The sequence below is a fragment of the Pararge aegeria genome, chromosome 8 (genome assembly GCF_905163445.1).
Source record: "Pararge aegeria chromosome 8, ilParAegt1.1, whole genome shotgun sequence".
Taxonomy (NCBI): Eukaryota; Metazoa; Arthropoda; class Insecta; order Lepidoptera; family Nymphalidae; genus Pararge; species Pararge aegeria.
The window spans coordinates 5591292-5615722 of record NC_053187.1 but is presented as its reverse complement, the minus strand read 5'-3'; the positions used below and the strand labels follow the sequence as shown (position 1 = coordinate 5615722).

At 34.9% G+C, this 24431-nt stretch overlaps 1 protein-coding gene across 1 annotated transcript in view; it reads left to right on the top strand.

Moving 5' to 3' along the window:
- The window catches only part of LOC120625958, a 139401-nt gene that overhangs the window by 88465 nt on the left and 26505 nt on the right, over nucleotides 1-24431 (top strand). The window contains exons 11-15 of the mRNA XM_039893238.1: nucleotides 727-927; nucleotides 1709-1887; nucleotides 2692-2838; nucleotides 10916-11034; nucleotides 17304-17482. Of these exons, the coding sequence (XP_039749172.1) occupies nucleotides 727-927; nucleotides 1709-1887; nucleotides 2692-2838; nucleotides 10916-11034; nucleotides 17304-17482 (825 nt within the window). The remainder of the gene's footprint in view (nucleotides 1-726; nucleotides 928-1708; nucleotides 1888-2691; nucleotides 2839-10915; nucleotides 11035-17303; nucleotides 17483-24431) is intronic.

The window sequence follows — 24431 nt, the reverse complement described above, 5'->3', positions numbered from 1 at the left end:
CTGATTTAATCAAAGTGGTTTTATGAAATATCCAAGGAGACAACCGTTTAATGGGGGAATAGGCCCACCAAATATTGTGACGTATATTAATGAATCGCATGTTGATTTATTCCTTAGGATCTCTATATTACAATGTTATAATTACCCTTGCCTCGTATTACCGGAGTACTGAGAAATTGATGGAAACAATCTAAACCTTAAAGTTCGGTTAAAGAGTTCATTTAGATGTTTCAAATCGTGAAAACATAAAATCATTTTAGACTGACTACAACTTCAAAACAACAACGTGTTGACTGACAAGTGCCAGTTTTTCAGTGACATAGACCAACTTAACGAATGTCAATTAAAGTATGGTAGATTTACGACATTCCGTTTCACGAGTAATTTAATCTGTGATAATAATATGAAATCATAATAAAACAAAAGAACAATTTAGAGGATTATAAAGCATTTCATTTTACTTCTTAAAGAAGTAAAGCCAATATTTTTAAACACAACAGTAAATTGTGAAATATATTGTTTAATTTTTTTTTCTATTTGTAAAAACGATACACGTTTTTAATGCATATTTGCCATTGAAAGAATTAGCATAATAAACGCGATAAAATCAGTAAATTACTTTTTATAATGATTTTGTGATTCCGGTTATATTTTTAATCCATTGTTAGTGCGCCCAAAAAAAACTGTCTCTATGAAAATGCCATGTATGAATCTTTCCGTACGCAGAAACAATAATAGTTGAGAACGTGGTATCTGGTAGAAGTACATGGAGGTGGCGCGCAGCGGCTGCAAGTGCGCGCGCTCGAAGAAGATATGTGCGCGTGCAAAGTGCGCTCAGAGACGCGCATTCTGATCTCGCTGCGCTACACTTTGCCAACTTTCTAAATGATACTGATGATACTGATACTTCCGAGACACATGAACCTGGTAAGTTCCATCGAGCATAAAATTCTATGGTCCATGATCAACCTACTCACTAACCGGACAGAAATCGATTGATAGAAGATCCTGGTATCCTCTCAATTTATATTTTTCCAGCATCATCCGATCATTTAGGTAGGTTCTACCTAAATAATTATTGCGAAAAAAAATGTCGTTCCCTTCACTGGATTTTCCCGGTTTAGTTTCTGAGTATCCACATCTTGGCAGTCGCAACAATTTCTTTTTTGCTCTACGGCGTTTATACTAAAATGTTTATATATTCAATCTCTTTGATTAGCTTCTGTTTTATTAATTTTGAAAATTTGCGTAAGGTTTTGGTATACAATTTAAGCTAACAAAAAACTTACCTTAAACTTCTGACTATGGGGAATTTCCGTTTATTACTGTATACTGTGTACTCCGTATAGTATTTATACACTGCGTATAATATGAAAGAGGAAAAAGAATCAGAGAGAAATATTCCAGAAATAGACATAGACATATTAAATAGAAGACATGAAGACATTTCATTGCTATTATTTTGCCAGTTTAACTATTTTGTTTCACTAAGATGTAAAATATTATCAATTCAGACCAAAGCTGCAAGGTATACCATTCCCCGTCGAAATAAATTAAAGCCAATTAAGATTTATGATATAAGCATTTATGTATTCCTGAATAAATCTGAGAGAGGGAAGAATATAGCTGATTAATAATTAAAAGCAAGTATGTTCAAAAGTACCGGGATTATTCTTCAGCTTTCTATTGTTTTTTTTTATTTATCCAGGTTGTGTAGACGACGATGATGCCCTCCTTGACTCGACACCATTCCACTCAGCAAGTAGAACAGCCGCCGCGTTCACACAGAGACACGTGGAGGAATCATGGCTACATCTGCTTTTAGCTGGAGACTTCTCCAAACTAAAGGACTTGACTGTCTGCAACTTTGACTTCTTGCTCGCGGCCGTAAGTTTTTGTGCTCTTACTGAACGAACTTTCTTCTGAAAACTTATAGTGCTATCTATTATCGGATGTTTCCGTACATTGCTTCGTTTTCATTTTATTTCCCTCAGTATAACTGTTGTCTGTTTAATTTGAGTTTTTTTTTAAATGTGCACCGTGCAATATAAACAATACTTAAAACAAACAATCGATTGAATTAATTGCCACATTCAATCTGATTGAAATCAGGCTTTTCCATGCTCCATTTGAATTAGATATAAGTACAATGTTTCTAATTATGTTGCACACAAATCTCTATTCAGTATATAGATTTATGTATTAATGAGAACGAAATGGAACCAATAGGCTTTACTTTCTTTCTCTGTACGTTGAATGTTTTAATCTCTCTCATGTAACTAAATCTTCCGAAACCTGAAATTTAAAATACTTAGACTAAAAAAATATCTGATGGAGTTTTTCTTTTTGTGCTATGTTAATAAACGTGGCATACCGTCGGAATAGTTGCAAAACATTGCTTAACTATTCTGAAGTTACGCCACCGTTCACACCAAAAGAAAAAATCCGATTCAGTCAGATTTTTAAAGTGAAATTTCGATGTCATATAAATAATTTAATTATATTACGCAATAAGATCAATATAAGGAGCACTTAAATATATAAGAGTGAAGAAAGACAAAATATTGTATCACTATTTCAACGTTATGCCACGGTTTTAATAAGGCCCTAAGAGTTTATTAACAGCACAACACATGACAGAAAATCGTTAACTCATTTTTTCCGTAGTAAATTTATTGAATGTCCGTATAGGTGCAGACAGTGACAATATCGTATCTCCGCTGCATCCTGGAGCACGTCCGCTGCTATATCCTGGACCGGGATGTCGAGCTCGTATACGGCGCTGTGAGGAAATCCAGCGATATCCTCACACGAGATCCGATGCAATTGGGCGCTCAGGTAAATTTACATAGCATGCATACATATCACTATATTTATATTTTATATTTATATGTAAGGTTAGACGTTATTTGAATGTATTTACTTAATCAGTGAGTATTTAAATTGTATTGATATAATGTCGAGCCTTTTTTTAGAAAAAGAAAAATTAAATGCACGCAAAACATAAAATAATATGCAAAGGTGGCCTTATTGATTGTTGCTATATATAAATACATATTATAATATACTGCCATACTAAGATATTAATACAGATAAATATATAAATATATATACAGATAGGAGTTGTATTGGAACGATATAAAAAACAGGATTAGACGACAAAACGGACGGACAATACTATTAAAATAGTACAGTAAAGTAAATTAATACATAACACTTTCGCACATCATATACTCGTACTTACACTAGAATTTAAATTTGTTTGGATTTTGATTAACATTGAACTGAATAGGCTACTGGTACAAACAACTATAACACGTATTAATCTAACCAAAAAGTTATGTGACGTAGACGGTTGTGAAATTTTTTATATAATTGGTTGCATTTTTAATGGCCATTAAACCTTAAGAAACTGTGATATCTATCGAAAACTGAAATTAATTCTAGAAAACAAAAGAGAATTTTGCAGCAGAACAAACAGCGCTTTATTGATTACCGAACTAAAAGAAGTAAATTATTTACTTTGAGTATCCATAAGTAATTATGAAAAAAATTATAAAAGGAAAAAGATTTACTTAAATAATAATTACTTTTTAGATCAGTAAGACAAAAATATTTTTGTAACCTATATCGCTTTGATAATATGAGTGGAAGCTGAAACTAATCAGTGAGATGAATAAAACCATCGATAATGTTTGATAGATTAACTGAGAGAGGTTGGCATCAATCAATATGAGCATATTATATATTATATACTATATTATAGCTCCGATGTCATACGCGATAAACCTCATGATAGATTTGCTGTGAAGGACTTTTTAGACGCCGTTTGATATTAAAAGATCCAATTTTCGTAGCACTTAAGCTTATTGCGTCGCTTATTTTTACGAGTACGTGTTACTTTAATACCGAAGAAAACCCGGTCGAAGTCGCGGGCAACAGCTAGTCCCTATACACTATTAGGAATGCGAAAGTGCGTCTTATTTTGTTTGTTTTTTCATTTGTATTATATCACCTATATTTTACTCAAACACTACACCGGAGTACCTAGAGATGGTCCGGAGTAATAAACAGTTACAAAAGGTTTGAAATTGATTGAATTGAATCACTTATTTATTGAATTAGCTATAACTTGTAACAAAATTACCTGAGATAAAAATTAACTGCCATACCGTCGCCAGTGTGCGCTGGCCCTAACAGTTTCAACTTTCAAAACTAATGTCAGTTGTAAAAATTTAAGGGTACATCAAAAAGTGGATATATATTGTAAAATACCGGTCATGCAAAAAATCGTTATTGTAACGGTTTTACCTAAAGCTTACGATAACGTCCATTCCATTAAATTCGTAGCTCGTTATCAAGAATGGAAAATAGAAGCTCTGCAACAAACAAAAGCTGGTCGATAGGAATCGTCCGATTCACGGTAGCTTTCGTGTTATTTTTTGATGAAAAGTTTTAAAAATTATAAAAATATCTGATAGACAAACGATAACTGAGCGAACCTGAGGCTAATTGTTGATTATTTACGTGCTTTAAAGTTGTGTCCATGAACAAATTTAGATAGAAAGACATGAGCTGTCTTGGTGCAGTGTTAAAGATATGAGCTGTCTTGGTTAACAACAACTTGATTAATACAACTGCCATACCTTTAGCAGATTAGCCTACTACCATCTTAGACTGCATCATCAATAACCACATAGTGAGATTGTAGTTAAGGGCTAACTTGTGGAATAACGAAAGATGCAAAATTTATCAACTTTTAGGTTAGCTAAATCACGTCTTACTTAAAAGTTGGAATATTATAGAACTAACAGACTACTCAGATGTAATGTGCACATACCGTCAGTTATATTTAAATTCAAAGAAATACAAAATTAATTTATTTCAAGTAGGTAATATAAGCACTTTTGAAATGTAAAGTCTATATGTGTGTAGTGACTCTACCACCGGTTCGGAAGGCAGATTCTACCGAGAAGAAGCCGGCAAGAAACTCAGTAGTTGCTCTTTTCCAATATCAACAATTTACATTTTACATTTCAAAATTCATTTTTCTATCTTGGGAGACATGACAGCGGAGCCAGATGCTTCCAAGCAACCTTGCAATTAAGAAATTCATCAATTGTATAGTAACCTCGCTGTAATAAATGTGTTTTAACACGTTCTTTAAACTTATGCATTGGTAGGTCCAAAATTACTTTAGGAATCATGTTATAAAAGCGAATCCCACAAATGACCCCTGCACCTTTCGCAGACGATATGCAGATGTCACTGATTTATGACCATTTCTTGTAAGTCGACTGTTTATATCCACTTTTTGTTTATATATACTAATATTTTGTATTACAAATACTATATTGTTATGAATATATTGTGAGGCTACGTTAGTATACCTATATCTTTAAATTTAGTTTGTAACTATTATGTTGCTCATACTAGCCGATACAAAACTTATCCAATTTTGGGCTTTAGATAAATCAGTCCTGCGCAGGCTTACTTCGAAATTGGAGTATCCCAACTAACAAGAAGTGTCATCTAAATAGGACTTACGTTAGTTCCGCCATAATCCTTAGGGTTAGTAAACGTAAATTACTAAGGTTTGTTTAGTTACACACACCTAACATAAACTTCAGAAGATATAGCCATTGATTTTATATGTTACTATCGTGATTCGTTTATTTAGAAAAACCTACAGCTAATACATTTTCTCTTGTCACAAGTTTCTACGTCGTGAGTTAAGTGAATGTTCAGCTTATTACACGTTTTCACAACGTTTGCAATTATTTTAAAATAAATGTCTAAAAATATTTTACTAATATATAAGGTTATAATTTAAAAAAATTAAAAAAATAGAATTAAAATAATATAGAAATGAAGTTATAATAAAATTGAAATAAAATGAAATTAAATAAAAAATATTTTTTTAAAATCGAAGTCATAAAATTGTAATAAAATGAAATTAAATAAAAATTTTTTAAAGTCCAAGTTTGTTTAAGCTTATTAATAATTATAAATATTTTGATAACATAAGGTAATAGTTCCAGTCCAGAGCCACAAATATATTATTAATATTTCCAATCACATGTGTTACTCATTCCCTGGCAAAGGATTGGCGGATCGATTTCAATTTAAACAACGCTTTATTATGAACATCAGATCATCTCTAAAGAAAATGTAGTTCAATATAAAATTTAAATTTAAAAATCCCTAGATACACAAATGCAATAATCTTGTATACTAGTCAAGCACTTTCATTTGATACACATATTGGGGGAGTTGTGGAAAAATATATAATCGGCCATTTTGTAGCGGCGGCTATGTAACTAAAATAGGTAAAGACATAATCAAAAAATAATCTAAATCAGTTCATCAATTCGGAAGATACGATGTCAACAGTCAGAAAAACACACACACAAACACACACACACACATACACAAACGCACACACACACACACACACACACACACATTCGCACACAACAAACCAGACATTCGCACACATACGCAGAGACACAATTAACACCCTTTCATTTTTGCGTCGCGGGTTTAAACTCGGTAGTTAAATAAATAGTATTAACAATGTTTTATAGATTAACTCTTCATTTATTAATTCGAGATTATATATAGCTTCGAATAATGACAATCAAGAACTGCTGTTGATAATATCCTGTTAAGGAGATTGCTTGTTTAATTAAGTTCATAAAGTACGATTTAATTTTGAGCGCAATCTGTATCAATAATTAATTATAAACTACGGTGTAACGTGACTTCATCCGCGTAGAGTTTCATGTTTCGTTATAAATACGGACTTGTCTGAAACTTATTATATTTCGCTATAAAACGCTTTTAGAAATAGGTTATTTTATTGAAAAATTTAAATTTTAGTTATTCTAAAATACCCTTACTGTTATTCTAAAATATAATATAAATCGTAGCTTTAAAAGTGGCCTATGTGTTTATCTAGAGTATAATCTATCTTTACTTCAAGTTACAGTCGAATTGGTTCAGTAGTTTTGGCGTGAAAGAATAACATAAATCTTTCAACCCATCCTTACAAGCTTTCGTATTTATAATATTAGTAGTACGATAAGTATTACTTTACGGAAGAACATGATACGTGATGAACCGTTTAATTCCTAGTAACGGGCTGTTACTAAGAATCTTTAACAGAAAAGCCTATAACCTAACAACTTTTGAGCTGACCTAGAAATCGGAACCGGGATCTCGTGATCCTTAGTTAAACATGGAATTCACTAGATCAGGGACACAGAATTAAGAACATACAGAAACTGTGTACACGACTAATATTGAAGCATCAAAAACCACTCCACTTTAGTAGTGTTTCTCGTACAGGCGGTTAGTCACTTTATTCGCATTATTCACATTTAGCAATTGACAGTAATTATTATACCATATTGTATAAGAGCTATAAACGTTTTGCATAAAATGGGGAAAATGTGGGAAAATGGGAAAAATTGGTGAGTAAACAACATAGATGTGCGCGGGGCGTTTTCACTGTTTTTGTACACAACGCACTGTATGCAATAATAGCTGAATGAGCGTTCTCCTCCTGTAGTTCAATCGCGCGCTGACACGGGCTTGTCCTACATACACCTTGAACAATTGGATGGAGATCACCAAACTCAGCCATCCTATTGTTGGGGTAGTTTTAACTTTTTCTTAACTCTTTGTTTAAATTATTTATTGGACTCTGTTTAAATTATTTATTGAACCACGCAGAACCGCTTTAGCTGGTCGCCACTCTTACTTCATAAGTTCAATGCTTTATAACAAAATTAATAAAAAAATATCCATTTACTCATTAACATCACGAAAATGTAAAATAGAATTAACGAATTGGCTTCTTAACCTAACTTATGATGAGACTGAAAACCTTATTCAATAATACATACAATCACACCCTCACCCTCACCCACACTCACATACACATACACATAAACACACGCGCACGCACACACTCATATTTAGTTTTTTAAGTACAATTAATTATTATATTTAAAAAAAAAAAAAAAAAAAAAAAAAAAAAATTATGGATGTATTTATGTAAATGTAGAAAAAAAAAAAAAAAAAATTCAAAAAGTTTTTCGGTTTTTATTTTTATTAATCTCACTAGATTTAATTTAAGTGTATGGTTCTCGCTCCAGAGACGGGCGATAATAACTGCGACTCAGTCTTGCACTATAGCAGTATTATCGAATTTGGGTTTCATGATACACAATACCTTATGTTTGCCTTATTTTGTACTATTTTTAATTTGCTGTGTAACTGTTAATTGAAATAAACTTATTACTATTACTATTACTATTGGGGCTTATTAGTTGCATAGTGAAGATGTTTTATTATTTGCGCCTATCTGTTTTAACATGTACCTATATATTTTAAATAGCTACGCTTGGACGCAATCCCCCTAAAGAAATCTTAACTTGTAAATGCGGTGCTAGCTTAATAAGGTTGGGAACCCCTGCAGTAGTGTGACTAATGTGGCATATGACATTATACCTATTATTTCACCGGTCGTAGGTAGTTATTATAAAAATAAATAAAAACCGCTGGCTTTTAACATATTATACATTATTATATTATTCAATTTATACCCATTTCAGAGAGCTATTGAATATAGTAATTCGCCATTTTGTGAAGGCGGATATTGGATGGCGGCATATTGGATTTAAAATTTGTGATTAGTCAAGCCCCTTTTATTTGATACCCATAATGAGGAAGTTGTGACAATCTTGAAACGATTATTATCAAACATAGCTAAAAACACTACCGTCTAATTCACCTTAAAAACAAAAAAAAAACAAAATCAAAATCGGTTCATCCGTTCGGTAAATGCGGTGCCATACACAGCACACATACACACACAGACACGTCAAACTTAATAACAACCCGTCGTTTTTGCGTCGGGGGTTAAATAGGAATTCTATTATAATGGGTACTTTTTCATTATATCATTACAGAGTTTACTATTATAATATATATATCAAATAGATATATGAGTTTACTATTACAATATATATCTAGATAAATAGAGTTTACTTTTATAATAATAAAATATTTAATATCATAAATGTAGTTATGTACATTTATTATATTAAAGTAATCTTTATAATGCCATCAAAGTAATTAAAGCTTCGAAACTCCAGAACATAATTATTCTGAGAATTAAGCTTACTCCGCAGGCTACGACATTTAAACCAAATCTTGTGCTCTTTGAGAAGAATTTCATTGTATTTTCCTTCCAACTCGGCTATTGTCCTAAACCAATTTAAGACCATTTCCATTGTGTTCGAATGTTCCTTGTTTAATCTTATTCCAAGCGGCTAATTAGCGTATACTCAGCATTGTTGAGATGGAGGAAATGTTTTATTTTTTATTCAATATTCTACTCAGTGAGTTAAATTAATTATTTCTTTATATAACTTTTACCTAAACTTGGAGGAAATGTCAAATTTATAAGTTTTTATAATGCATATTTAGGAACCGTCACTCTGAACCTGCGACTCTCTGGCAATCGCGGCCTGAGTGCTTTTCGACTAAGCTACAGTCGCTATAAGATTGATAAAGGGGGCATATTTACATTAATTTCAGCACAACTAAGCTATGCTTCTCATTCCACCAGAGCTTAGGCCGCAATTGCCAGAGAGTCGCAGGTTCAAATCCTACCGGTTCCGAAATTTTTACATGTTTTTCAAAAATTTATAAATTTTTATTAACTACACACCATACTATAAACCTATTATACATACTATATTATAAATGCGAAAGTATGTCTGCTTGTTCGTTTATTTGCTTGTTACTTCTTGTATGCTCGACTCATATTCCGAACCGGTCTTGATAATAGCATACATTAGCTTGAATGCTGAAGGGCATAGTATAATTTTTATACGAATTTATTTATTTATTTATTTGGGTTCACAAACAACAACACAGTATCACATTACACAATGGTATACATAGTACAACTAATTACCCACTGCGGCGTCAACTGCGTAAACCACATATTACAAGAAATATTTGTTAATGCGGCTTATTCAAAAGCTAATAAAACATTATTGTTGCATCAATTTCTACAAAAATACAAATAAAAAATATATATATTAGAAGGAAATCTGTAATTATTTATCAATATCTTGTGATCGCAAAACTTTGTCTGTAACAGTTATTGATTATCACCAGGAAAACAAGTATATAAATTTAATTTTAAGACTATTTTAAACGATCTATGACCAACTTCTTAATACACAATACATGATATAGCTGATGTTTGCATCTTGTACACTTAATTTTTTCTTACATGCCTTATTATGTTAACAATCTATCAATTACTTTTTAGTGTAAAATCGTTTAAAAAATATTAAAAACATATTCTATTTGCGTTTATTAATTTCACCACATTTGTTTTTCTCTATCTTTAAAATTACTTTGAACTAAAAAGTAATGAAAAGACTGCATACATAATAAGACCAGTTAGAAAAAATAGTGTGAAAAATAATATTATGAAGAGGGAGGAGACTGGGACCCTGTAGTGGGCCGGTAATAGGTTGATATGATGAGGTACATTCAAAAATATCGACCCATTACGGACCCACAACAGAGCACGGGTCTCATCCTTCAGAATTAGAAGGGTTCAAACCGTAGTCAACTACTCTGGCGAAGCGCGGATTGATGGCATTGACATGTCTTTGAGAATATTACGGACAACCCTCAGACATGCAGGTTTCCTCATGATGTTTGCCTTCAGCGTGAACCTTCAAGTGATATTTATTTGCTTAAGACGCTAAAATACCTTCGAAATTTAAAACGTGAGAAGAGGACACCAACTAGACTGTCACTGTAAAGTTTAGTTCTTAAAAAAAACATGCAAAATAACTTATTGGATGGACTTCTTGTGCAGATAATAGCGTGGCTGCGACCAGCGGTTGCGAGGCGTGGTGTTCTGGCGACTCTGGTGACCGCTGCCATGGCGTGGTGCGATGGATACGATAAGCCGCTTCTTGTGCCTCTTAACGGCTGGTAAGTTGTTTCGTTTTTCATAACAGAACTTCTTCAGTTACTGATAAGTGAGTGAATGAACTGTTACATAGCAATCTAAGGTAAAAATAAGAAAAACAACACACCGTATACAATTTGGCAGTCTTATCGCTACATAGCCATTTCATGCGGGAAACCATTGATTTGTTTGTCCTTCCTTCACGCCCTATCTAAGCTATCGAATTAATTTCAACGTTATACCAAGTTTAATGACCCACTACAATAAAATATATATATATATATATATATATTTTATTTATATATTTGTATAATTTTAAATCTTATTTATTGCACCACCTACCTCTTTTCTATGTTTTTTCCTTTTACGCCATTGGTTGCCTGGAAGAAATCGCTATGTAGCGATAAGGCCACCAAATTGTACTCTCTTTATATGTATTTATATCTTTGTAACTACTTTTTTTTTCTTTGGTGTACAATAAAAGTGTATTCATTCATTCATTCATCATACACTTTTACAGTAGAGAAGAATTCTAGGTTTGATTCCTCTAAGCGATTATTCTCACATGTTTAGGAATAATATCCGCATAGTAATTTCCTAAATCCAGATTGGTACGTCCTGAAAATACTTTGATAGAAAACCCAATATTCAATAATAGATCGTCAACGCTGTATCTCTATTTTTCCTTAACGTAATCTTGTAAAGATTAAATTTTGTACGATATTCCTTTTTAGCTATTCTTATTGATTCCGGTGTGCAATAAAGCCCATTTTATTTTCTATGGTATGGGTATACTATAAAGGTATTATAAAAAAGTAACAGTAATCGAGGCTTTTAAAGGCTTACTGCTAGGCAAAGAGGTTTTAAGGTCTTACTCTTTCCTCGTAGGAAAGACGAATTCAAAGCATAAACTGAAAGAACCCAGGTCGTCGTGATCCGCAGACCTATTCGAACATGGGCAGCATATATATATATATATATATATATATATATATATATATATATATATATGTATCCTCTCGAAGCAGCACGAGTGCAATGTTTTGTGAATATTGTGTAGGTACTTCGCAGCACTTGAATTTCATATTATATTTCATGAAGTAGTAGTAAAGCTTTTTTGACGGAGCATGTCCAGGAAAGTACAGCCATGCTTATTTCTGCCGCCAAGCTGCATAGCAATACTGTGTTCCGGTCTGAAGGGCGTGGTTGCAGGTGTAATTACCTGTCTCTCTTTCTCTACGTCGTGTTCCTCATTGCTGAGGGTCGTTACCCCTTCCACTTACAACTTTTCGGACGATTTTGTGCCATTTGACTCGGCTTTTAGAAACGTGTAAAGCAATATGAACTTTGGTGTCGATAGCAGTGCGGATTGGATAACCAACCATTGAATCGGGTTACGTTCTCGAGGTCTCTTTCCTTGCACTTTGCCAGTGACCACTAAGTACTCCTCTGAAGACAGGTGGTTGATAGCCTTCTTGTAATTTTAAGCTGTCTCAATAGCGATGCGTTGGTCCTGTGTGCCGTCCACGGGATCACAGCATTCTCTTCCATGATGAATTACCGATACATGAGGCTTATCATCCACGCCGTAGGCTAATGGGCACAGAGCGACACCTTGCAGTATGTTGTTTGTGGCATGCCCTGCGAAGTTTTGATTTGTTTATAGACGATAGTTTTCTACTTACCATCACCCTTTTTGGTCTGTCAATTATAACTATAAATAACCAGATATACGACGTCATTAGATCAGTCACCAGACTCTGGTAGCACTTATAGCAAAAATGGGACGACTTTTACGTTATAAAAATGCATTGCTCTATGGCACTAAACTTTTTATGAAGCTTATATGAAGTAACCATGTTAGGTTATAGAGTACGTAACTTTTCACGTTTTTGCGTGTAAAAACTGGGTTCCCAAAAATAGCTCCTAAATAAAATCATTTCAATGGCGACGTCGGGACGTGGGAAAATAATAAAGACCAAGATCGCCTGTTTAAAAAACTTCGTAGCTATTTCGCCGTCTATTCTCACGCATGAAAAAGGCTACCCTATTCCGTTACCGAAACCTTTTCATAGAAATGGGTGTATTATACTCGTAAAGCATGAGTAGTAGTATCGAATCATTGAAGCTTTCATTGGCCTAAAAAGATCGATTGATTTAGTTTTACCAATGCAGAAAAGTAGAAATATTTCTCGTGATTGTGGAGTGAGTTGATTCTTCAATTCATCTTTGAGAGGTTTCATTATTTGTATGTAGCTAAAAAGTACTTTGTGTTTTCACGAGAAAAATCTGCGAATTTGATTTAAAAGACTTGGGATAGGACTTAAATTTGGTTATTTAATACATATATAGTAATCACAGCACCAGTTCTCAGATTTTTTAACGGTATTTTTGTTCCTTACCTATAGTATTATGTGTATGTTTATTTTATTATATATGTTTGTATATTCTTAGTACTTTGCGCACCGAAATTCATTTTATAAGTGACTCCCTTTCTCAACTGACTGGTAGAAATCACTGTATGTGATCTACGGCAGCCTATGTTACACAAATTTAAATTACTTGTACCGTTGATATTTTTTTTTTGTTAGGGAGTTCTAAATACCACGATTTTGTGCCGCTAGGGTCAAACGGCTCCTTGCCACTCGTTTGATGTCATTTGTGCACCTCGTTCGAGGTCTAACAACGCTTTGAGGACTCCATTCCAGCCATCGGTTTTCCAACCCCGCCACATCAGCTTCGCGAATCGTTGAGCTATGTGCGTAACTCTGGTTCTTTTACGGATCTCCTCATTCCTGGTTTAATCACGCAGATACTCCTGACATAGCTCTCTCCAACGCCCATGGATCAATTAATTAAATTGCAGTAATGAGAATCTAATTAAACATAACTAGGAGTGAAAAAAATGTTTCCCTTGTAATACAACCCTCTTGTAAGCTATCCTTCTAAATCAATACTACCTACACACTCGCAGCAGAAGTTTATATTAGGGTTGTGACAATTTTCTGAAATCAATTTTCATTATTAGTGAGCAATTTGGCCGGAATGAAAATCAAATAAGAATGTTCCTCGCCAATTAGAGAAAAGTATAATAGATGTCTTGGCGAAAAAAGCAATAAGCGACCTCCTTTATTTAAAAGGACTCCGACTTGCGCCTTGTTTTAAAAACACAAAGTTCTTGGACGTGAATTGCTTTACTTCAGGCCTGAATCGTAATTATTCTCAGCATGATTTTCTGCTCGCAAACTTTAAACTCTTTGAAGTACATTGTGGGCTTCTTTTGCTTTGGTTAGCCTTGGAAAATCCACCCAGTTAAGTGGTGATGCAGTGTAGATACTACCGGCTAACCTGTAACTAGAATGGCTTTTATATTAAATCTATATCCTTATCAGTTTCTATGAGGCATTTCACCGGAATGCGAGATCTCTTGGTGGCACGTCTTTGTCGCTAGTGAAATTGGCCACGGCCGAAGCCTTCCACAAAACCAGGCCAGAGGAAATCGAGAAATTATAAGTTCTCAAATTTTCCAAAATTACTAGTGCCGGGTGTCGAATCTAAGAGCTCTGGCAGGGATATACACTACCGCATCGCAACACTGTGCCAGGATCGTCAAAAGTAATCGTTATTTTGAAAGAGTTTTTCTAATATCACTATAAAGGTGTCATTAAAACCGGGAAATTCATATTCTATAATTACCTACCATAAACACTTTATTCAACGAGTTTCCACTCGAGGGAGGAGGTGTCTAATAGTATCTGAATAAATTGACCAGACAGCAGACAAAGTAAAATTATAAACGACTCACAAAAATTAATGTTGGGGGCGACAATGAAATTCAATCAACGTGAAATTTTATGAAAGTCATACATACAAAATACCAGTTCGCAGAAGCTAGACAATACAAGGTAATATAATTTTCCGTACCACGAATTTGTACTTCGTTATGTCACAGCCCTGACTTATAGAGATTGCGGTTCCCGACCCAGTTGCCGTCAGCTGAGCAAAATTCTGACCGCACCTGTTCCCCGCATCTTTTGTACAGCAAATAAAACCACAATATGTTGGCTGAAATTGTTTGGATAAATGTTTTTAATAAAGCCAACTTTTATATTAGATTTTGTTGTTTTGTAACGACGTTAATTTATTTCTGGGGTATTTTAGTGTGTATGAACGAGAAGTAGGCGGTGTCAGCGTAGGTAAGGCGGCTTTCCATTCGAAGGACGGAGTTCTAACCCCGGCATGCACTTCTATTTCGGAGTGAAGGAAAACATCGAGAGTAAACCTGCATGCCTGATAGTTCTCCATAATATTCTCAAGTGGGGAAGTCTAACAATCCACATGGCCAGCGTGGTAAACTACGGCCTAAACTCTTCTCTTTCTGAGAGACTTAGAGAGCTTAGCTACAGTTAAAGTAAATTAAAGACTGAAGTGATAACATCGGATCCTTATTACAGGTAATTAATTAATAATACGTGTGCCGTCTCTTTGAAATTGAAATCTTTTTATTTTATTCATAGTATCAAGTTTTAAATCGGCTTTTTGATTAGTGTTAGTTATATTTCTATATTTTGCTAATTTTTAGAAAAGATATTTTTTTTGCGTATATACACTCCAATACCAGCTCTCTTCGCTTTCTTGTTTCTAATATACACCGCCAAGATCTGGAACGCTACCTATAATAAGGGTCTCTTCAAATCAACAATGAAAAGGCAGCGCCGCTAAAATAAAAGCTGCAATATCACAAACCTTTAGAATGTTTACTGTAAGATCTGCACTCTCGCAATCGACGACGTTTTGTAGGAGCGAAACTCTGTACCGTCAAAGTAAAATGGACCTAATGATACTTAATTAAGAGTCTAAAATTCTGCAATTCTAATTTAACAAAAGCGCTTGATGTAGAAGTATTGATAAAAGCTTTAAAACAAGATACTTAAATACAATTTTACTCAGACGTCAGAATCTTTTTCGATAATTGGAACCGACCTTCGATAAGAACGTACAAATCCTATATTAAAGCTATAAAACAAAGAAGTGGGTATTCATTTACAGAGGCCGCTAACCATTAGTAACATGTGTATTAGAACTTATAACGTCCAATAATGTCGTCATATTACGGTATTATTATAGATTGAATACCGTTATACCGAAGCGATAAGGCAGCCAAATTATACCTTCTATGTGAATTGCTCTATTGTAATGTTTCTGTGATATCTCGATCTATCTATTTAATATTTCTTTCATAGTTCGGTTTGATGATATTTTGCCGTACTAAGATGACCTGTTAACATAGACCCAAATTGATAAATGGGTGACCGATTATAGCTTCAACTTTTCGTCCTTACCTCAAGAGAACTCAAATCGGTTTTCATTATCAGTCGATATGAACGTTCTGCTAACAATAACTCACTGCTAGGCACAGTCCTCCTCTTAAAGTCAAAGTCAAAGTCAAAGTCAAAAATATCTTTATTCAAGTAGGCCCACAGGTGGCACTTTTGATCCGTACATAAGAATTACACGGTAGGGAGACGATGGCAATAACCACATTCGTAAACTTAAAACTAAATCTATGAGGGTTCCAAACGCGTCCTGGTCTAAGAATAAGCCCAAACAAACTTAACCGGGTGTTTTTTTTGTTATCCCCATCTCACAATGTCATTTTAAATTATTAGAAGAGCAAACATTGTTAGAGCTATATTTCACACCCAAGCCTTTTTATCCATTACGTAGTCCTTTATACTATAATAGGACTATTCTATAAGCTTACGTTTAACACAAACTTTGAACTTTTGAAGAGACGTCTCAAAGATGTCAATGGGTAATTTATCTTATGTAGAGCTTTTCGTGAGAGAACTTCCGGGGAAGTACTACCACCATTCTGCCGGCAATTAGCATTGCTGTGTTCCGGGCTGAATAGCGTAGCTATGTTATTATAGGTTGATTTACACAAAGTACTTTGTGGGAACACTTCATGCCCTGGGAAGCGGTGCTATTTTTAAATGGGTATGGTTTCCACTTACCTTCAGTTCAATTATTACTACCAAAAAAAATATAACGACATATCATATGATGATGTACCTGGCTGGTATCGAAAATTTGTTGTCTAAAAAGTCACGACTGCCTCTTGCTAAATCATATAAAAATACAGCATGAAAGATCAAGGAAATGGAATTCCGCAGTCCCGTCGTGACCACGATCCTTGCAACTGGGTCGAAATATCGACAAATCCAAAATATTATCATGGTATGTACCCGTTGAACTATATTTAAGAAATATCCCATTTTTTTTTTAACAGGCTACATCCACCGATTGCCTCAACAGTACGCGTAGTATCTGTAGGTGGATCGACGCCGGGTGCAGGCGTGAGACTACTGCAACTAGCGCCCTCTGGACAACACCTTGTCCTAGCGCCCTCTGCTGGTGATCCGCAACTCTGGCACGTCATGTCCAACTCTAAAGTCCACACTTTCAAAGGTAAGTATTTAATATTATCAAACAAACTTACCTGTATACTTACCTGTTACCTTAACAGCATGAATTATATGCGTGGTGTTCTTAGGCGGGCGGCTATACGCAGCGTCAATGGAACGTGCAAGTTATGATATTTACTTTTAACCCTACGCACTGATCTGGCATGTCATGATGTCAATAGCATTGAATAGTATATTTCAAGGGGCCTATTAATATCCTATTACCTTTTGCGTGAACGACCAACGTCATTTTTGTAAATAACTCACTTCAAAGATTCAAGATTAATCAATCTAACTTACCTGTATAACGTATCGATGGAGGTAAGTTTATTTGGTACATGTAGGTGAACAAAATTTTTTTAATAAGTTTCAAAGAGCAGTTTATTGCCTTTAAGTGGTATTTCTTTACACTTGATAACAAAGATAATACCACAAAGTGTAGGTCAAATATTGAACTACTGTCGAAAATAATAATAATAAATTAAATTTTTTGCTTATTAATAGCAATATTGATGCTTTTTATTTTGTAAATTTTATATCTACTGCATTTATATGTTATTTGTTACTTTAAATTATTGTGGTACTATATTTCCCTTTTTAACTTAGCGTACCTAGTGTTAAGGGTCACTGGAAGAGGTATCTTATAGGGGTAAATGTTTCTTATCCATGTCTTTTCTTGTCCATTATTTTTGTACTAAATATAAAATAAATAATTTGTGAAGGAAAAATTTAACACGACCGGAAAAAAACAGTTATTTCAAATTGAAATTGAAAACAATACATCAATGAGGTAAGTAATTACTTGTACGTTCTCCCTTTTGTCTTCGCCGCAGCTGATAAAAAACAATATTTTTATTACTGATAAAAGTAATTTTCACATTTTCATTTAAACTGAACGTTCTAGGACAACTAATTATTGGTCTTGAAAACTTTACCCTAAAAAGTTACTAATTTTATAAATGCGCAAAAGAATTTGTTTCATTCAACAACAACATTTGTATTTCATGAAAAAATGTAGAAAAATCAAACACACCACTCAAATATATTACATAGTATTTCATGCGGACAATTTCAGGAATATTGTCCGCAAAATAAGATGCATAAATTTTATTTAACTGCTGTATTTATAGTGTTTCATCGATACGGCATCTAAAATATATCCAATAGCCGTATAATGCCGTCGTAACATCCTGAACATCGTAGCCTTTCTAACGTATATTTCAGCCCATAATTTCAACCTAAACAAAAGGGCGAGTTTGGCTTTCATGAATTTAATTGAATATAGTATATACGCCGGCCGAAAGCAGTTTACCTCCGTGTTTATAGTGACCGGACGTTTATTATATTAATAAACCTATATTGCTGGAAATTCTGTAAAGCCTTAATAGAGTTTCACTAACCGTTCGACTCTTGTCGTGTGTACCTACTCTAAGTTTACCGATTAGCAAGAAAATAAAGGGGGTAAATGTAGAACCTAATTGCTAGTGGTATTGTTTCATAATATTGTATTAATACAAATTATGAAAAGGAATATTTAAAGGAGTACTACTTTTGTTATTGACAGTTATATACCTGTTGCCCGCCCTCTTCGTCCTCGATTACTGTAATTTTTTTACAAATCCCGTGGGAACTGTTTGTTTTCCGGGATAAAAAGGAGCCTGTGTTACTCTTCAAACTTTCAACTAAATCTATTTGAAAAACCGTAACGAGCCGACACGGACAAAGCGCGCGGGAAACAGCAGGTCCTTTTTAGTCCTTAATAAATAATATTATAAATGCAAAAGTGTGTTTGGTTGTTTGTTTGTCCGTCCTTCACGCCCTAACAGTGGCGTGCACAAGGTTTTGGACCAGGGTATGCATAATTCAAAGACTTGGAAGAAAATGGAAAAATCCTCCTACCTTACGAGTGATATAATTTTTTAGGGTAGGCAGTGCTTCTGTGCATATATGAAGTGCACGCCACTGCGCCCTATCTAAGCAACCAATGAACATGATATTTGACATAGATTTAATAGAAAGGTCGCAGAGTAATATAGGCTACTTTCTATCCCAGGAAAAAAAAACAGTTCCCACGGGTTTTTTAAAAAACCGCAAGTAGCACGGACGAATAATGCGGGCAAGAGATTAAAAAATCACATGTTAAAATGAAAATTATAATAACAAAAGTATTATTAGATATTGTACTCACTGAAATTAATCCATGGAGACGTGCGTTAATTTCATCATTCAAAAGGTATCGATTCCATGAATTTCAATTTACCATTACATGTACAGGTGCGTGCAACGAGCTAGCCCTTAAGCTGTGTTTCCATGAGATATTCCGTTCTCTATCCGTTTGTTTGTTACCTATTTTCAGCGTAACCAATGCACTGATCTTGATTAAATTTAGCAAATATATAGCTCATATCCTTAAGATAGACGTAGAATTGCCAAAACCCCAGTGTAATGTTCCCGGGATATATGGAAAATATAGCCTTTGTATCAATTGAGGAACCAGCTGTACTTTGAAGCTTAGTGGGAACCCATCCATTTTTAAACAGCCGTGATAGCCCAGTGGGTAGGACATTCGACTTTCGGAGCAAGTTCGAATCCCGGCACGCACCTCTTACTTTTTTAAGTTATGTGCTTTTATTAACGGTGACGGAAAACATCGTGAGGAAACCTACATACCTGAGAGTTCACCAAAATGTTCTCAAAGGTGTGTGAAGTCCACCAAATCCGCACTGGGCCAGCGTTGTGGATTACGGCCTTAAACCCTCTTCACCGTGGGAGGAGACCCGTGCCCCGTAGTGGGCCGGTAACGGGTTGATAGGATGATGATCTCAAGAACTACTGGTCCGGTTAGAAAAGTTCTTTCAGTGTTAAATTGCCCATTTATCGAGAAATGCTATATACTATATCATCACGCTAAAACCAATAGGCGCATAGCACCAATGTATTCTACATTTCAAAATCGTGTTTTTTCTTTTGTGAGCTTTCGCTGCGTGCGCTGCTTAAGCGCTTGAAGTTTTTATAAAATCATGTATGACCAAAATCCGTTTATATATATATATATATACCGCTTACCTTTATAAGATAGCGTATATATACATATGTATATATGTATTTATATATATATATGTCTATAAGTCACGAGGGAGCACTAGTGCGCTATCTTATAAAGGTAAGCGTAAAATAATTTAACTTTTCCTTTATTTTCTTTTTAAAAGCCTTAAGATATGTGATCGTATTGGCCGATCTCGTACATCCCTCGCATAATATCTCTGGTGGTAAGGCAGCCTTATTTTACCTATAGAAAATAATTGGAAACCCGTGAGTTTTGCTCTGGATACACCGAAGAATCCAATAACATTAATCGCTTTAGGTCGGGTCGAAATTGTAATTTTACGCTGATATCGTTTTTAGGGTTTCGTACCCATAGGGAAAAACGGAGCCATATATTAATGACTCTCTGCTGTCCGTATCTCTATCTATATGTCACAAGCAGTCTGCTAGCTGTTCGTCCGTATATCACTTATCACTAACTTTTAAAATGTTCACACAAAGCCGAATTTTAATTAGAAAATCAATTGAATAATTTTCCCATTGCCATTGTATATGAAAAAGAAGCCTCGCATCTTTTTCTAGCTGTCATCAGTGTCTAGGTGTTTATTTGTATATTATAAGTATTTATGTGTATTATATTCATAAAAAAAAATATTCATCAGCTAACTTAGTACCAATAACACAAGCTACGCTTACTTTGGGGCTAGATAGCGATGTGTGTATTGTCGTAGTATATTTATATATTTATTTATATTATGTAGTGAATATGTATTTGTTTTTGTACAGAACCCGAAATCCTACATGCAAGACTTTATAGTACGCCTCTTTATGCTCAGCATATTTACACGACAGGGCAAACGTTATGCGGGATAACCGTTTTTGTGTAAGACAAACAAACTTGCCGAGTAATATGGACGAGAGATTTAGGCGTGCTAATTAAACGAACGTGGGATGAGAAAGCAAGAGCCATTGATGCTGTGTTGTCGTCGCATAAACAAAGGGCTTCGTATATGTAGGTCGTCAATTTCTTTGACGATATGCCCCGTGTACTGTGTCGAGCGACTTTACAAGATGTGGTGCATTTACTCGCGCGGAAAAGATTAAGAAATAAAATAAATAAATAAATAAGCCCTCAGTGCCCGAAGACGAAAGTCTTCGAACAGTGCGTGTTGCCAGTGATGACCTATGGCTCTGAAACATGGTCGTTAACTATGGGCCTCAAAAGAAGGCTCAGAGTCACTCAGCAGCGATGGAGAGAGCTCGGAGTATCACTACGCGATCGAATCAGAAATGTGGAGATTCGTAGAAGAACCAGACTTACGTAGGTTTCGTGACAGGGATCAAGCTCGGAAGAAAGGTGGAAGTCCTAACCAATAAACTAACACCGCTTCTTTAATAGTCAGTTACCATAATTTACGCATTGGCGCGTGGTTGCAGCGTGGTGGGTTTACGCTCTAAAAGCGTGGCGAGGATTAGGATAATGTCCTCATAAGTACAAGTAAATATATCATATAAATTGGTCTAAACGTTTAATAGGAGCAAACTACAAACACACGTACTCCGGAATGTTAAATCAGGCACAGGTAGACACATAGATATATATGCCGGTCGGCCGGTTGATGGCCGATTGGCGCAGTTTGCAGCGACCCTGCTTTCTGAGTCCAAGGCCGTGGGTTCGATTCCCACAAATGGAAAATGTTTGTGTGATGAGCATGAATGTTGCATGGGTGTTTACATGTATATTCTAAGTATTTATGTATATTATTTTTTTAAATGTTCATCAGTCATCTTAGTACCCATAACAAAAGCTACGCTTACTTTGGGGCTAGATGGCAATGTGTGTATTGTTGTAATATATTTTTTATTAAAAGGCGCATATTGTACAGATGTATATGCATGAATTGTAAGCAACTTTGCTCACGTAATGATAAGATACTTAATCCCTTTTACTACGATCCCTCGCCTCTCCTGACGCTGTTATATTCTCAATCTTCATTAAGCGAGAGCGACGCTACGGAATAAGCATAATTCATTTTTCGGAAACTCAGCTCTGGGACGTTCCGACAACAATTGAATAAAGTGTTTCTTATTTCATCCCTTGGAATATTATCTTTTATCTGCCCACGTGCCTCGGCAAGTTAATTCTGATCGACAAGTCATATCCTTGCTTCCTTACTAATATTATAAATGCGAAAGTGTTGCACTTTTGTTCTTTCTCTAGGTACGTTATTACATACGTACATTATTGGCATATGTTAGTCGAAAAGACGGCGAGTAATATAGGCTACTTTTCTTCCCACTTCCCAGGAAAACTAACGGTTTCCAAGGGATTTGTAAGAACTTGGGCAATAGGTACTCGTAGTTAAGATATAATAATGACTCCCCGCACTGATGCAGCGTGGTGAGTCTATACGCTAATACACTGCCCTAGGTATAGGAGGCTTATGCCCAGCAGTGGGATATTCATAGACGTATAATGATGATCCAGTTAGCCATACTTATATTATAAAAGTGGGATTTTTTGTTCGTTTTTTGCCTTGATAAAATTTGACTCATTAGTATCCTAGAGAATTACATACCATACTTTAATTACGGAAAAAAACAGAAATAAGCTCTTTTTAATATTAGTATGGATAGGGAAACTATCATATATTTTCACTCCAGTTATAACAAGCTGTACCCTGCCATGCTTTGCTTTGGCACATTGTGATTGAATGGTTGAGAAAAATAGATAAAAACAATCCTTGACGCGTGTTATATATCTTGCTAAAAGTTCAGCTCGATCGGTGCAAAACTTTTTGAGTTTTTGAAGCGTACAAAAAACAACATAACATTTTTATATATATAGACTATCTTATATACTCAATTAAACATCTCAAATGATTGAAGCAGTGATACCGCAGTACCACCGCTTGAATCATTACCGATAGAAGTTCGACTTCACTTTCGGCCGAGTTCGAATCCCAGCGCACATCTCTAACTTTTCTAAGTTATGTGCGTTTTAAGTAATTAAAAATATCACTTGCTTCAACGGTGAAGGAAAACATAGTGAGGAAATCTGCATGCCTGAGAGTTCTACATAATGTTCTCAAAGGCATGTGGAATGGACTACGGCCTTAACCCCTTCTCATTGTGGGAGGAGACCCTATAGGTAATGGGTCGATATGATAAAATGATTGCAGTATTAGATTATATAATGCACAGAGTCAAGAACATACAGAACCCTCATTCAGCTATTACTTCATGCAGTACATTGTCCAAAAACACCCGTCTTACTTCACACCCGTAATGGTTAGCTCATAAACTTTTCCCAGTTTCCCCATTTTATGGTAAATATTTAGATCATTAGTAAAATAATAACTTTAAAATGCTAAATGGAGTGAAATAACTAACCAGCTGTTCGAGAATCACTACTCAACTGGAGTGGTTTTTGAAGCTTCAATATTAGTCGTGTACACGGTCTCTGTGTGCTCTTAATTCTGTCGTTTGATACCCATGCACAGCTAGACTTATAACTAGGTCTTAACTAAATTTTGCATAAAGATAGTGGCATACTGCATGCGCTGCAGTACAGCGGTATTTTGTAACCCGATTTTGCAATACTGGAAACAGTTGTCTCCGAAAACACAGATGCTCTGAGATCTCTTCAACACCAAACAATCCCATCATACAGTGTGGTTACTAAACTTACAACGAGAGCTCTCAACCAAATGCTCTGTTCAAACAAAACAAACGACCAGAAATTTCAGTTGGTTCCAAATTAGCTTTCCAAATGTCGACACCTAGAAAATGAAGAAATAAATCCCGAGTATTACGCATTTTCGAGCACATACGTCATTCGCGACGAAAGTTTGCACAATAAAGTTTGTTCAGCTGGACTTACTTCGTACTAAACCTCAGAGCCACAA